Source organism: Bubalus bubalis, chromosome 10, assembly GCF_019923935.1.
Source record: "Bubalus bubalis isolate 160015118507 breed Murrah chromosome 10, NDDB_SH_1, whole genome shotgun sequence".
Lineage (NCBI taxonomy): Eukaryota > Metazoa > Chordata > Mammalia > Artiodactyla > Bovidae > Bubalus > Bubalus bubalis.
In genome coordinates, this window is record NC_059166.1 from 17,735,803 (window position 1) to 17,752,965 (window position 17,163).

At 41.5% G+C, this 17,163-nt stretch overlaps 1 protein-coding gene across 3 annotated transcripts in view; it reads right to left on the reverse strand.

The window, feature by feature from the left end:
* UST (uronyl 2-sulfotransferase) overlaps nucleotides 1–17,163 on the reverse strand; it is a 321,381-nt gene that overhangs the window by 18,931 nt on the left and 285,287 nt on the right. Inside the window, exon 8 of one of the 3 annotated variants that reach the window (XM_044924119.1) lies at nucleotides 9,761–11,011. The exons of the other annotated variants lie outside the window; for them this stretch is intronic. Coding sequence (XP_044780054.1) covers nucleotides 10,833–11,011 — 179 coding nt within the window. The 3' untranslated portion in view covers nucleotides 9,761–10,832. Of the gene's footprint in view, nucleotides 1–9,760; nucleotides 11,012–17,163 lie in introns of those variants that run through there. 3 annotated transcript variants of the gene reach the window in all.

Genomic DNA, 17,163 nt, shown 5'->3' on the forward strand with positions numbered 1-17,163 from the left:
ATTAGAGAAATGCAACTCAAAACCACAATGAGGTATCACCACCTCACACTGGTCAGAATGGCCATCATTAAAAAGTCCATAAGCAAAAAAGAAAAAAAAAAGTCCATAAGCAATAAATGCTGGAGAGGGTGTGGAGAAGAGGGAACACTAGTACGCTGTTGGTGGGAATGTAGATTGGTACAGCCACTATGGAAAACAGGACAGAGGTTCCTTAAAAAACCAAAGTTACCATATGATCCAACAATCCCACTCCTGGACATGTATCCAGAGAAAAATCTAATTAGAAAAGATACATGCACCCCAGTGTGCATAGCAGCACTATTTATAATAGCCATGACATGCAAGCAACCTAAATTTCCATTGACATATGACAGATGAGTGGATAAAGAAAACGTGGTGAATATATACAACAGAATACTACTCAGTCATAAGAAGAATGAAATAATGCTATTTGTAGCAATATGGATGGACCTAGAGATTATCTAAGGGAAGTAAGTCAGAAAGAAAAAGACAAGTATCATATGTTACCACTTTTATGTGGAATTTAAAATATGATACAAATGAACTTACTTACAAAACAGAAACAAAACAAACTTATGGTTACCAAAGAGGAAAGGGGAGGGGGAAGATAAATTAGGAGTTTGAGATTTAGTAGATACAAACTATTATATACAAAATAAAACAACAAGGTTCTACTGTATAAGAGTCTGAAAAAGATATATATAATAAATATAAATATATATAACTAAATCACTTTGCTGTATACCAGAAACTAACACAACACTGTAAATCAACTATACTTTAAAAAAATTGATTTCACTACTTAGTAATCATATTTATTTCTATAGATTGTACATTTTGATAAATACCTTTAAAAATAAATGTTACTGAAGGTCAACTTGCTATAATTTTAACAGTGAATACATCATGGAATATTTGCCTATCTAAACAACTAGAATAATGATGATAGGATCATAAAAAAGATCTTAAAGAAGTGCTCATTAATCACCTTTCTGTTCTATATGATAAATCATTTACTCTAAAAATTTTTAAGACTCCAGCAGACATTTGCAGCAACTAGACTGGAAACGATTCCAATTTTTGCTTTGCTATTTTAGAAAAATAAGCGATTTTCCTTGGATTGTTTGCTTTCTTAAATTCCATTCCCCGATTCATTAAAATCCTTCTCAAAAGCAAAATTGCTGCATGACTGATACAAATGACTTTACTGTTCACCAGACTGAGGCTTTGCAAGCACTTTATTAAAGCAGTCAGCTTATTTCAACTAATAATGTATTTCTCCCAGAAAAAAACAAAACAAAACAGAACAAAGCAACATATCTAGCATATAAATGAACATCATCTCAACAGAATTTCCAAGCTTTCCAGAAACCCTGGATTCTAAGAATTTAACAGAAAAAAAGATTCCCCAGAATCATAACTTTTATTAACTAACCTATCTCCGTCAGAGCTTCACATTTTCAGTTTTGCTCTTTACATGGAAAGGCAGTAGAATGGCCAAGAGTAGAGGGTATTGAAAACCCAGGCCTGAATCTGAAAACTGGCTCTGCTGATGACTGGCTCACTGACCTGTAAAATGGAGAGAATAACAGTATCTATCTCATAGGGACGTTATTAGGATTAAATGAAATGATATATCTAAAGGGCTTAAAAAGTGTGCGTAGGACACAATAAGTTTCCAAATAGGTGTTAACTGTAGCAACAGCAATTATTGATATTCAGTATTATTGTCATCATCTTGCTCAAAATTTATTCTCTTGGAGGAGCAGTATTCTGCTACTAAAACAAAAAAATGCTTATCTTCCCAACTGAAACAAAATAATTCAAGTTTAAATGTAATTGAAACTTAGTGGATAAATTACACTTCCTGCAATTAGGGACATCAAGACTTTAGGAAGCCCTGCTCCTTCAAAATTCTAAGAACTGGTGGTTCAGTGAAAGTAAAGATTTGTATCTCATAGAGCAGGCTTTTTTGTACCAAGGACCAATTTTGTGGAAGACAATTTTTTCACTGACTGGGAGTTGAGGGGAGGGATGGTTTTGGGGATTCAAGTGCATTTCATTTATTGTGCACTTTATATTTCTATTATTATTACATCAGCTCCACCTCAGATTATCAAGCATTGGATACCAGGGACTGGGGACCCCTGCCCATAGAGTATTCATGTACAGTTATAGATAGATTTTTCTTGCCTACATATTAACGAGCTTTATAAATTTTTCTATTCCTTTTGCTTAACTAATGTCACACAATCTAGAATTGATTATATAATGCTTCAAATGTCAAAAATTTATTTTGGACGTTTCATGTCTTTCTCTCTCTCCAGAGTTCCATTTGGGTAGGACTATCTATTTCCTATCCATTTTCTCTTCTGCTGCATTTTGCCTGGGCTGGGCAAATAACAAACTTAAAAAAAAAAAATTCAAGACTACAGAATCTGAAATGCTTTCAGAGAAATAAATTGAATATTCTGTAAGAAACTCTCCACAACCCATTATTATACTAGTGGGCAGTTTAGGGAAATACAATAAAATGCTCAAGTTAGAATGGACAGAACATCGCCCTGCTGAGATTTGGAGCTGTGCATTCAACCTTCTGCCTAGTCCCTGGGCTATGTAATTGGATCAAAACCAATTCAGACTTGCTTTCTTATAGCATAACATGCTATTTAGCTAAATAATAAAACACAAAGAGAATCAATTTGAGATGGTTGGTCAAAAGACCCATAGTGTTAGTCACTCAGTCATGTCCAGCTTTTTGAAACCCCATGGACTATAGCCACCAGGCTCTTCTGTCCATAGGATTTCCCAGACAAGAATATTAGAGTGGGTAGCCATTTCCTTCTCCAGGTTATTTCCCCAACCAAGGGATTGAACCTGGGTCTCCCAGATTGCAGGCAGGTTCTTTACTGTCTGAGCCATGAAGGAAGCCCCCCAAAGACCCAATAATATCCATGAATTAGTGTTAGGAAAATTGGATCTAGTCCCAAGGCTTTTCCTTTTCTGTGCTGGCTTTCCCCTTTTGTGGACCACATTCACCACATGGCATGTGGGACCTTAGTTCTTCAACCAGGGTTCAAACCTGCAACCCTTGCAGTGGAGGAACGGTGTCTTACCCACTGGAACACCAAGGGAAGTCCCTCCAGTTTTTTTTCCCCCAGAAAATAATAACCACTATTTGGTGGAGGCCCCCAAGAAGGACAAATGGGCTGCCTCCCTCTCTAGGTCTTTTCCGGCCAGCTCTATTTCACAGGGCTGACCAAGGACTGCCAAGGGAAGTTTTGGAGTTCTCTACTTTTGAACATAGGTGTTTCCCCGTGAATATGGCTGTGTAAAACCTATAGCTCCATGTGAAACTGAGATTTCACTGATGACTAAACAAGTTTTCTGGAGGCTCATTCTCAGCTTATGGCATCCATACTCCACCCTGAGTCTTCTGGGTTTTGTTGGGCTGTGGCCTTCACTTTTACCACCCAGCCCCAACACTGTCGTCATCTTTTCTTGGGCTGCCTTTCTGATCTGTCTCCAGATTGCAGCCACACAATGTGTCCAGTGTTTGAGTTGCTTGTGCCTTCTGTCCCAGCCACCATCCTAGCTTGGCTGAACCACCTGCCCGGGTGTTGCCCTGACTCTGGTGCCTTGACCTATGGGCCTTTACAAACACTCTAAACAAAGTGAAAAAGAACCAGAGACAGTCAAATGATGACACAGTAGTCCAAGTCAAATGGGAGGAGGCATAACAGTTCACCTTCACATTCCATTTCCCTGCATCTCCTGACTCTTGACATTTATTTTTTTTAAATGGTGGGATTATGGTTTATTTTATTTTGGCCACACCGTGAGGTATGCAGGATTTTAGTTCCCCAATCAGGAATTGAACCCTCACCCCCTGCTGTGAAAGTGCAAAGTCTTAACCACTGGACCACCAGGGAAGTCCCTCAAGTTTCTTGTTTTTGTGTGTGTGTGTGTGTGTGTGTGCACAATTGATCATTACTTTTATAAAAACTCAGAATCAATTTATATGATGATTATGGCTAATATTCATCCAAGGAAAAGTCCATGGCTTTTAATTTCTGCTAGTTCATTTTGAAGCAGTTTTGAAAATCTACTTGATTGAAAAGTATCAACAAAGTCTAAACTTCACTCCTGAATAGCACTAGTGTTTATCTCTCAGAAAGGATCCTCATCAGTCAAGACAAAAAGTAAACAGGCAAATGTCATTTTAACATTCCTTTAGAATCATGCTATGGAATGCCAGGGGGGTTGACCAGAATTTGGAGTGTCTACACCTAGCAAAACTCATAAATCAATGACCTCAAGATATCATAGCATGAAGACTTTATTAGGTGCCATCTGTAATCACTCAATTAAAAACAAATGAAGGATGCATATTTAAACTTCACTCTCTGACACGAAAATAATTGCACATTTCACATCTGGTTTGGCTAACCCTGATACTGACTTTTAATCTTCATACGATGATGACTTGTGGGGCAGAAAGTGAGTCAGCTACTGCAGAGTAAAGTCAATTTGTTTTCAGACTAAGGATGGTCATGCTGCAATAGAAAAGATCTATGAGCTAACCTCCTGTAATTAAACAATCTTAATATCTATATGACTGCCCCAAAAGGTCAAGGATTCAGCCCTAGGAAGCTACTCCCTGTCCTTTTGGTGTTTACACTGTAGTTCATATCGCAAGATAAAAATCTTGAGGCTATTTGACAAGTACAGAGTTATAGAATTTTACTATTTCAGGGTTAGAAACCCTTACACCATTTCAGAATTCCAATAGTCAGAAAGAGCTGTGTGTGTGAGTGTGTGTGTGTATCCAAAATTGGGTTCATTGGCTAGAATTTGGTTGGCAATTCAAAGAATTCCAAAGGAGAGTTGCTGATGATAGACTGGACATCTTTAGGAGTGGGGCTGGTGAAGTGACAAAAAATTGGGCCTTGGATTCCATCTGCAGGTAACTGTGCTGCCCCCCAGGAAACGATGTTTCTTATTTGTCCCTTCATGCTCCATGTGGCTGCATGTGCAGAAAAGAATATGGAAGAGAGAAGGGATGAAAGGTCTGTTCAATACTAGCAATGCCATAGAGATCTAGTGGGCGTTGTTTCTACTTCCTTCTTTCACATATAAATTGCATGTGACCATTCAATTATTTTCCTAAAATTAATAATCCTTTTCCAAAAATTAAAATTCTACTTACATGCTCACTACGTTTTAGTTGGGAAATAAAGGAAAAAGTCACTAGGATTCCTATCACCCAGAGATAGAATAACGACCTTGAAATCTTTGAGATATTCCAATTTAATTGTAATCCTGAGTCTATACAGTTTTTCGAATAAAGTTGGTGCCATATTTTAAGCACTGTTGGTATCTTTTTCTCTTGAACTTCATGTCCTATCACATTTGGAGAAATCACCTACATTAAATGTAGAAATCATTGATTTGTAGAAATCAAATACATTAAATGTATTTGAGAGCATGTTGACTCAGACAGTAAAGAATCTACCTGCAATGCAGGAGATCCAGGTTCAATCCCTGGGCCAGAAAGATCCCCTGGAGAAAAGAATGGCTACCTACTCCAGTATTCTTGCCTGGAGAATCCCCATGAACAGAGGAACCTGGCAGGCTATAGTCCATGGGGTTGCAGAGTCAGACATGACTGAGCGACTAACATTCTCACACACTTAAAGTACTCAATTCTATGAGTTTTGATAGCTATAGATACATGTGAAACCACCGCTACAATCAAGATACAGGATATTTCAATCATTCTTCCAGCTATGACATTCTGAAGATTTTTAATATATATTATTAAATTACTCTGAATATTTATTATTAAATTATTTTTACCCCAGCTTGTAGTAATTTGTCCTAACCTCTAGCAGTCTCCTAAAATGCTATTTCTCTGCAAAATCCTCATTATTAGAGACTCTCTCATTCTGCCAGTGTTTGTCCCTGTAACAGATGTTTTAATAGAAGACAAGGTGCACTGGGATGACCCAGAGGGATGGTGCGGGAAGGGAGGTGGGAGGGGGGTTCAGGATGGGGAACACATGTACACCCGTGTCGGATTCATGTTGATGTACGGCAAAACCAATACAATATTGTAAGGTAATTAGCCTCCAATTAAAATAAATAAATAAATAAAATAAAATAAACAATTAGTTAACATAAAAAAAAGAAAACAAGGTGTCCTTTTTAACGTGCATTTCCTAGCTTATTAGTAAGGGTGGGCTTATTTCTTAAAATAGTTATTGGCCACTTGTATTTTTCCATTTTTTTCTATTGATGGTTTCCTTATGGATTTATAAAAATTCTTTATTAATATTAACGATAAGATGTTAACAATATGAAATCTTATCATTGCTGCAAAAAATAATTTTGCTAAGTGTGTTAGACATAGTCACTTTAAACTTTTAATTAAATGTATATATTCTTATTCTCTTTGTATGTATGTATGTGTTTTGTTGCTTTTATACTTAGTAAACCCATCACAATACTCCATCAACACAAAAATAGCCACCTAGTTTTCTTTTATTTCTATTGTTTCCATTAAAAAAAAAAACAAAAAAACAACTACTCTTTAGAACCATCTGGAATTTATTAAGCCCTATAATATAACATGAGATTCCATTTTTTTCTCTGAAAATTTAGCCAACTATATGACACCTTTATTTACTCTTTCTTTGTAATGGTCTCTAAATTACACCACAGCACTTTTTACACCAGCATCTGTTTCTGTTCCATTGACTTGTCTGTCTGACCCTGTGCCTTTGCATCATCACACTAAACCCAGCAGCTTTCTAACATTTCAGAATCTTGTAGGGCAAGTTTCCTCTCATTTCTTTTTAAAAAAAATCACTAACTCACATGTTTATTTTTCTAGATAAGCTTGAGAATCACTTTAAGTTAAAATTTTTTTCTTCCAATTATGTGTTAAGGGGGTTCCCTGGCAGTCCAGGGATTAAGATTCCTCGCTGCCAATGCAGGGGGCATGGGTTCCATCCCTGGTTGGGGAACTAAGATCCCAGAAGCCCCACCTCTCCCCAGAAAAAGAAAAAATAGAAATTATATGCTAATTTGAGAAAAATGACATATTTACAATATTCTACACCTTCAGGCACAAAAATGGATTATCTTCCTGTTGTACATTTCTGCGGTGGTAGTTGTTCCCTGAGTAGAGTTTGTTGCTCACATTTCAGGTAGAAATTCTGGGGTCTCTCGAGGGCTAGAACTATTGAGGAAAGATTCTGAGCTATGTAAAGCACACTACACATAAATGGCAAGGGGTGGGAGAAGCACAAGATTAACTTTCACCACGCCAAGAGGATTTTTATGTTTTGAAACGCTCCACAAATTTATGGAATTCTGTTTCTCTAGACTTCCCTGGTGGCTCAGACAGTAAAGAATCCGCCTGCAATGAGGAAGACCTGGGGTCGATCCCTGGATTGGTAAGATCATCTGGAGAGGGGAATGGCAACCCACTCAAGTTTCTTGCCTGGAGAATTCCATGGACAGAGGAGCCTGGTGGGCTACAGTCCACGGCGTTGCAAAGAGTTGGACACGACTAAGTGACTAATACACACACACACACACACACACGCACGTTTCCCTGACTCTGACTAGTGAAGCCTGGTATATATAAAATCCTAATTCTAGCACATTGAAGAAATAAGGGCTCTAATCAAAGTACTATTCTGTAACAATTCCCTAACTCTTCTTAAAAACTGTTAATTTGGCATTAGCAACTACTAGTAAAATGTGCCTAAGTATTAGCACCATTCTTTTTTCCACTAGGTTACTTACTCCATTTTATATGTGGAAACACAGCCTGGCTTCAATTTGCATCTGAGATGGGGTGTGCTTGTACTTTCTCTTGGTTTATATTACAAATAAATGAGAAGAACAAGTGGGAATGTGCTGCAGGATGTGGTCGGTCGACTTCATGTGCCCTCAACAGCTGCATAAGAAAACAACTCTATTGATTTCAAAGGTGATTCTCAAAATCATGCAGAAGGAAAACAATCCCTCCTTAATTCCCGACAAGAGACACTGCCTTAAAATCAAGCCGCTCAGAGCAGTAGGCACTAAATGGGCAGTTCTACTACGACAGGAAAAGCTGAATCCCACAGAGGACTCAGGCCACACACCACCATGGAGCATGCCAGCGAATACCGGAACTCAGCACTATGACAAATAGACTTTGGAACCACTGTGCTGGTCTTGCCTTTGAAGCTCCAAGACTGGGCTAGCATGAGCACTTGTTGGAAACCTTGCCCTATGAGAGACTGAAAGTGAGGAATCAGATGAGATGGTTTGAAAAGTGCCCTGGAAGCTACGTTTGTGCAGGAGTATATTGTCTCTGTTAATCTTCCAAACAGCTTGGTGAGGGTACCATCCTCTTCTTTCAGATGAGGAAACTGAAGCTCAGAGAGGTTAAGAGACTTGTCCAGGGTTAAACAGCTGCTATGAAACAGAGCTGATTTCAAGCCCAAGTCTATTGGCTCAAAGCCGATGACTGTGACCTGTGTCTATACTTCTTTCTCATCTCAGGGAATGAGAAGAAAACCTTGCTAACAGAAGAAGCCTTGGGAGTTCTCTAGTGGTCCAGTGGTTAGGACTCGGCGTTTTCACTGCCAAGGGCCTGGGTTCAGTCTCTAGCCAGGGGACAAAGATCCCATAAGCTGTGTGGCATGGCCTATATAAACAAATATATATATATATATATGGACTTTCCAAGTGGTGCTAGTGGTAAAGAACCCACCTGCCAATGCAGGAGACATAAGACACCTGCGTTCAATCCCTGGGTTGGGAAGATCCCCTGAAAGAGGGCACGGCGACCCAGTCCAGATTCTTGTCTGGAGAATCCCATGGATAGAGGAGCCTGGTGGGCTACATACAGCCCATGGGGTCACAAAGAGTTGGACACAACTGAGCACCTAACACTTTCACTTTCACACTGAGTGCCCAACACTTTCACGTTCACTTTTATGTATATATATTCATAAAAGAAGCCTTCTGTGAAGAGCAGTTGTTAGCTTCCTAACAGACTGCAGAGGACAAGATGAAGTGAACCAGGCTCTCAGAGGCTCAGCTAAGCCCTCAGCCTGCTATGGGGCAGTGGAGGCCTCAGTCCTGGTAAGTAGACTGGCTGAGGGTTCAACCTGTAACACTCACTGCGAGTGGCCTGCACAACCCAACCAAAAGCCTCTGAGCCTTCTGTTCAGTTTGCAGAGTAGGACTGAAGCCACTGCTGCCCACGGTAGATGCCGTCCACCAAGCAAAATTCCAGACTCCATAGCTAGGGTTGCAATGATGAATCCAAGCACAGGCGTATCCTAAGTGTGTTAAAGCTCTATGTGGATTTAAGAGGAAAATCTCCTTCCAATTCCCTATTGAATATTTCTTGACTGTCGTCTGCAGGAAACAATAGCAATTGAGAGACATATGTCTGGCGCCCAGCAATCTGGCATATGTGCTCTCCATGGTGAGCTGGGAAAATTTCCATAATGCTCCCAAGCAGATTTTCTGGGGCATGGTTCTCTTTAGTTATAATTGAAATGACTTTAAACTTCCAAACTTGTGTGTGTGCTTAGTCACTCAGTTGTGTTCGATTCTTTGTGACCCTATGGGCTGCAGCCCACCAGGCTCCTCTAACCATGGGATTCTTCCGGCAAGAATCCTGGAGTGGGTCGCCATGCCCTCTTCGAGGGGATCTTCCCAATCCAGGGATTGAACCTGTGTCTCTTATATCTCCTGCATTGGCAGGCAGGTTCTTTACCAATAGCACCACCTGGGGAGCCCCAAAGGAGACCTTCAAGGCCTTGGGTGGCAAAATGGTGATGCTGTAGGATAATCTGTCTTCCTTTAAATAAATAAACATGAAATAGAAGGGGTTGCCCTGCTCCTGAAGACACTGTTGCTTTCTCTCAGAGAGTCTGGTGGACTTCAAGTTCAGCCTTTCAGTCCCAGGAGAGAGCTGCCCAGAATGTGAGGTGGCTACACGGCACTGGGATCAGTGGGGACTCCCCAGGCTGGTACCTCCTGGCACCTTGTCCCTGGGTGGACAAGAGAGTCAGCATGGCCATCATGGGGAAGAGTCCTTTGGGCACCCTTATCCCACCGAGAAGTCATTTCCTAAGCGTTCTTCCTGAGACCAGAAAGTTCAGGCATGTGAAAGATGTTCAAAAACATGGCTTGTGACACTGAATCGCATTTGTGGACCAAATAAATCCTTTTTCCTTATCCCTCTATAGCACTGCACTTTATTAAAAAAAGGAAAAGAAGGAAATTTACTGAAAAAAAAATGAAGGGAAACCTATGGGAAAATAAGTGACATAAAAGCATCCCACAAGAGAGACCAGCTTCATAAAAAAAAAAGATGAACTTCAAATACAAAGGTTTCTGAGCCCCAAATAAATAATGATAGCCTTTAAGAAGCAGAAAAGCCTGTCCACACACCAACACTTTAGATAAAGGCTTTGTCCTGGGACTCAGCCTCAGAACTCCTAAATCTCTCTGAATCTGAAAACAGTCCCAGATTAGTTAACCCCCTCATAAAGAATGATAGTCAGCAACTGACAGAATTGGGCACATCATTGATTGGCCATTGATTATTTCAGCAATGTGTGCTCAGTATGGGGTAATGTTCTTTTCCATTTTGTAATACAAAACTCTAAGCCTTTGATGCTGGCATATTGGCCTTTTCTTTTGGGTGGATTCTTTTTTGCAAGTGTTTCCTGCTCCATATTAATCTGATATCCAAAGCACGTGTTACTGGAAGAAGTTTCGGCTATTTGCGTTCAAAACATCAGACTACCGAGCACGTTATGAGGCAAACTTGAAAACCACTTGGATCTTTCAGAGGATCTCTCCGGCTGAGTTACCGCCTTTGAGCGGGGCCCGGTGTTCTTGTCTCTGGTGGTATGAAGCTGGAGCCGCAGGCATGGTGCAGATGCCAGGTTACCACTGAACCCCATGGCTGAATGAGACATGGAAGGTACCAGTCATACTTAATAGGAAGTTTGATCTATAGATGCAGAATTCTGAATAACAGTCCCATCCACCCTCATCGCCTTCAGAAAGCAAAACGCAGAGATGTAGAAAACTAGATGGAGATCATATTTGGCCACATGTTTCCTCAAGATACTAAAGAAAAAGGGAGTGAGAGAAAAGGGAAACTGTAACCACAGTACCACAACTGAGGCCATAAGTAGGCTTCTGTATGTCCATAGAAATCAGACACCGACAGTAGAACTTTTTAAAATGGAAAAAACACTGGCATTCTAAAGGAATATGCTAACACTAAGAGTTAGGGACTAGCAGAAATCTCAGGCTTAACAGAGGGAACTGTGTAGTGGAACCCTCAAGAAATTGATTTAAGTTTTACAAGGAATTAAGTTACAGTTTTTGACTCTGGACCATTAAAACAAACTACTCAGCCAAAAATGTATTTGGGATTTAACATTTTCTTCTGGAAAAACATCTTTCAAAGTGACGTACCCTAGTCACTTAAAGGCTGTGAAACTCTCTTTTAACTATTTGATGGGGCCACTTTCAACCAAAGCAAAGTTAATAATAATATGGTCTAAGATCAAGAATAATAACACATGCGGTTTGGTATCTACTTATAGACACTCTGGGAGTTGTGTGGTCTTTCTCGATAGCCATGGGGACTGACTCTGGGTTGGTGAAAGCAAGCTAATCTTCCATGGTCGATGCCAGGAACCAACTCACATACCCTATTTTGCTTAGGCAAACAATACCCTATGCTGTAACATGGAAGTCTGCAAGAGTGGCCGAGCCAAAAATCCACCCTGAACAAACACAAGCTCCACCATTTGGAGTGTCAGCTTGATATTCTGGCTCCAAAAAAGATGGCCCACGTCAGTCCATCAGGCCGGTCCAATAATTCTCCATTAATCCGGCCTGTCTGTGTCAAAGCTCACAGCCATGGGGCACCCTCTTCTGCGGTAGGGCTCCTGGTCCAGCTGGATGGGCATGTTGTCAAGCAGGCAGGGCTTCCCAGAGACCAGCCATTGGAAAAGGAGGGTGTGAAACACAGAGTGTGAGAGGCCTGCAGGGCTGGCCTTACATACAGACTGTGATTCTTACTGTTCGGGAGGTTGGGAACGTCTGTTGCCAGTCTGAAAATGCTTTGCTTCCCCAAAAAAGCAGGCACTCAGAGTATGTTCATATGAAATGGATGGGGTGAGGCGATGTAAGCATTCCCCAAACACCATGTGGGGAAGCTTCAGGCTGAGAACTGTTGCTGCGGGCAGAGCAGATTGTCCTACAAATTGTATGGTTTCCTGGTGCTAATGAAAGTCCATGCTTCTACAGAAAACTCTTGTTCTTAGCAGCAAGGCGCAAGCCTGTATTTCTACCACGAATGATTTCTCCCCTTGAAGGAGACAGACAACCTCAGGAAAAGCATCTTAAACCACAGGAGGCTGGATGTGCAGTGGCTACGTCCAAATCCTGGGCTATGGGGCCTAGGATGACCTGTTGGGATGAAGAGTATGTCACCATACCCCAGGGTGACCAAGTCCACCCTCTGTTCTAGATGATGGTGCGATAAGTGGAAGGAAGCACCAAAGACAGAAAATAACGAAAAGGCCCAATGGCCAACTGAAGTTCACATCCCCTCCCTATATTTCTAGTGCACTAGATTTAGATGAATAAAGCAACATTTTTCCTCTTAAAGAACTCTTTAAAGTCATACCTAGTTCATATATCGGAGAAGGCAATGGCACCCCACTCCAGTACTCTTGCCTGGAGAAACCCATGGACGGAGGATCCTGGCAGGTTGCAGTCCATGGGGTCGCTAGGAGTCGGACATGACTGAGCGACTTCACTTTCACTTTTCACTTTCATGGAACTTCCCTTGTTGTCCAGAGGCTAAGACTCCATGTTCCCAATGCAAGGAGCCCAGGTTCCATCCCTGGTCAGGGAAATAGATCCTGCCTGCTGAAGCTAAGACCCAGCACAGCCAAATAAATAAATATTTTAAAAATAAAATGTGTCTAAAATGATTCTTCTTCATTTGAGAGAGAACAGAAACATGTCTATATATAACTCAATCCCTTCGCTTTATACCTGAAACTAACACAGCATTGTTCATCAACTATATTCCAATATAAAACAAAATCTTTTTAAAATGATTTTTTTCCCCTAAACCAAAATTTTTTTAAAATGATTTTTGCCCCTAAGGAATCTCCTAATAAAACAGTGATGTCACCTATATCTCTTTAAACTTCAGCTTACTCATCTGTAAAATGGGAATAATGAAAGTACCTATGTCATTGGATTGTTCTGAGGATTAAATTAGAAAGTCCACATAAAATTCAGTTCAACTAATTGAATATTAGTTCAATAACTTTTTGTTGATTACCCACAATGTGCAAAGCATTCTAAGGGTTATTATTATTATCATTATTGTTAGAAATTCCCCTAGGCAGCATAAACTGTTACTGTCAGCTGTTAATTCCTTCATATTTCTAGAATTATTTATCAGGGCTCTGAGGGAGTGGGCCACAAGACAGCTAAGTTTTAAGAGAGCATGGCTCAGGTGCCAAGGGCTATTAGCATGGAGAGGGCGTTAGGGTAAAGGGATGGCATATGGGGAAGGCTGCGGGCAGGCACAGAGCAGGAGAATCTGTCTAGAGAACTGCGGGACCAACGTCCTTTGCTCACAATGAGGAGGGTCCAGTCCTCTTGCAGGGAAGCATGAGTGAGAGAGGAACCTGGCCTCTGGTTATGTGAGAGAATGATCCTGATGAGGCATCCCGACCGTGGTGTGTGAAAACCTTAAGAGCTTCGCTGGTGGCTCAGTGGTACAGAATCTGCCTGCCAATGCATGGGTTCAATCCCTGGTCCAGGAAGATCCCACATGCCTCAGAGTAACTAAGCCCATCTGCCACAACTATTGAGCCTGTGGTCTAGAGCCTGGAAGCCACAACTACTGAAGTCCGCATGCCCTAGAGCCCATACTCGACAAGAGAAGCTATCTCAATGAGAAGCCCAAGCACTGCATTAGGGAGTAGCCCCTGCTTGCTGCAGTTAGAGAAAAGCCTGCACAGCAATGAAGACCCAGTACAGTCAGAAATAAAAACATAAAAAATTTTAAAGCAACTTAAGTTTTTTTTTTATAGCTAATGTTTGAATTACTCAAATTGGAAAGGTTCAGGGCTACATGAAAAAGAGAACAGTGGCAAAATTTTGCTCTTGCTCCATCTAGCCTTCAGGTTTGGGGATTGAAGAAATGTAACATCTGGCCACCAAGCCTAGGCACTCCTGGTATCTGTCCCAGAAACACTCAGTAACTGCTTTATCTGGTGTTCCCAAAACTCTGCGGGGGAGGAGGGATGGGGGGGGCGGGCGGTGGCTTCAGAAAGGAGGGAAGGGTGGGAGGAGAGCCAGGCATCCCCTATGATAGCATTCTACAGCCAGAGCTGTGGGGGTTCAGAAAGGTAGCAGCCATGCGCCAGTCTTCAAGAAGCCTCTGCAGAGCTAATGCCCAAAGGATAATGCCTCTTCTTCATACCATGCAATACAATGCAAATGACCTAGGAGGAGCAAGCCCTGCCTGAAGGGGCCATGGTGATAGTTGCTTCTTTTAAAAACATTTTGTACTAATTTTTATTGGAATTTAGTTGCTTTACAATGTTGAGTTAGTTTCTACTATACAGCAGAACAAATCAGCCACACCTATGCATATATCCTCTCCCCTGTGGACAGTTTCTTCTTGTTTCACCTCTGCTCGTTATCCCCCTTCCCACAGTCCTCTTTTTTTCTGATCATGAAAGTGGAAGTGGCCACAAAGCATGGCGGAAGCACACAAGGCTTGGAGTCGGACGAGCTCTGCCTCTCCCCAGCTGTGAGACCTCAGATCGAGTCCTTAGGCCATCTGGGTGCGTTTTCTCCTCTGTGGGATTTGGATAATGATATCTAGTTTGCTGCCCTTCTGTGATGATTAGGAAGATACATGGAGAGCACAGAGCAGTGTTGGGACGTGCTACTCGGCGGCATCTGTGACACAAGTGTGTTACGGCCAAGTGGGACAAGACAAGAAAGTCGAGAGGAACAAATGAAAACTACCAAAACCACACAAACACAGTTAACAATGGCTATTTGCTTGTTTTGTTTTCCTTCTAGTTTGTTCTTCTAAGCATGTTGCATGTGTACTAAAGACACATATTGTACAATATAAATACTATAGTGCATCTGATTTTTCACTCATTGTTCAGAATGAATAGTTACTCAAAATAAAATTCCAATAGCCTCATCATATGTCATTGCATTATTGTAAAGTCACTTATTTAACTGTCTCCAAATGTTAGATAATTCTTTTTCTCCCAATTCCTTCACCCAACCAAGAAAAACAATCTGGTGTATTGGATGTGTGCCTGTGTGTGTTAAGTCATTTCCATTGTGTTTGACTTTGCGACCCCATGGACTATAGCCCTCCAGGGTCCTCTGTCCATGGGATTCTCCAGGCAAGAATAACGGAGTGGGTTGCTATTTCCTCCTTCAGGGGATTTTTTCAACCCAGAGATTGAACTCGCATCTCTTATGTCTCCTGCATTGGTAGGCAGGTTCTTTACCACTAGTACCACCTGGGAAGCCACTGGGTAGCTTGTCTTTGTTCAAATCCAGATCTTGCTACTTGCTGGTTGCTTTGAACATGGACAGATCTTATTACCAATGAGTCTCCAGATCTTCATCTGGAAATGGGATGGATATTTCTATTTGTATTAGTTTCCTAGGACTGTTATAAACTTACCATAAACTGCTAATCCTCAGACAATTCAAGGGAAGAAGTTTCCCTCCTTCTAATTTCTGACTATCCTTGCTGACAATCTTTGGCATTCTATGACTTGCGGCAACATAATTCCACTCTCTGCCTCTGTCTTCAAATGGCCTTCTTCCCTGTGTCTCTGAATCTTTCTCTCCTTATAACGAAACCAGTCAATAGATTGAGGGTGCATCCTAGTCCAATACGGCCTCATCTTAATGTGGTTTTATCTGCAAAGACCCTATTTCCCAAATGAGGTCACATTCAGACACACGGGTTTAGGACCTAACGTATTTTCAGGGGACACAATTTAACCTACAACTCTGCCTAACCAGGTTATGAGGAATAAGTGAGTCAACATAAGTCTAAGTATTCTGCTTGCTGGATACTATCCTTCTGTGGATCTCCCAGTGGCTCAGTGGTAAAGAATCTGCCTGTAAAGCAGGAGACACAGGAGAGGCAGGTTGGATGCCTGAGTCAGGAGGGTCCCCTGGAGGAGGAAATGGCAACCCACTCCAGTATTCTTGTCTGGAGAATCCCACAGACAGAGGGGCCTTGGCGGGCTAGTCTGTGGGGTGGCAAAGAGTCAGACATGACTGAGCATGCATGTAGTGTGAATCATGACTTTTTTTTTAAGGTTTTAGGTCAAGGCACCAGTTCTAGGAAAGCAAAGTCTCAACGCATCACACTTCCTTGAGTTTAGGTGTTTGGTCGTTGCTGTGGAACACCAGTTTGAGCTTTGAAGCCAAGAAGGCAAAATCACATGCAAAAATCATGGGGCCTCATAAGCCCCAAATGCCTTAAGACTGGGCTTGTCAATTGGACGACCTTTCAGCTGGCTAACCTGGGCAGTCCAAGCTGGTGGGAGAATCCACAACCTTGCTTCTCAAAAGATCTCTGAATTCTTCCCACTGTTGTCCACCTCAGGTTGATGCTTTTGTCAACCATAACAAAAACAAGTTGTTTAAAAAATAACCAGGGACCTCCCGGGTGGTTCAGTGGTAAAGAATCCACCTGCCAATGCAGTGGAGAAGGATTCCATCCCTGGTCTGGGAAGATCCCACAACTAAGCCTGTGTGCCACAGCTACTGAGCCCACGAATCCTAGAGCTTGTGGTCTGCAACAAGAGAAGCCACTGCAGTGAGAAGCCTGTGCCCCAAAACTACAGAGCAGTCCCCCTCATTGCAGCTCAAGAAAGACCACACACAACAACGAAGACCCAGCACAGCCAAAAATCAAATAAATAAATTAACTAAATAATCAGAGCCATGCGAAACTACCATCAAAGTTTCTAAAATCTTACTCTCAGTTTCTGTCGTATCTCCTCATGGACTAGT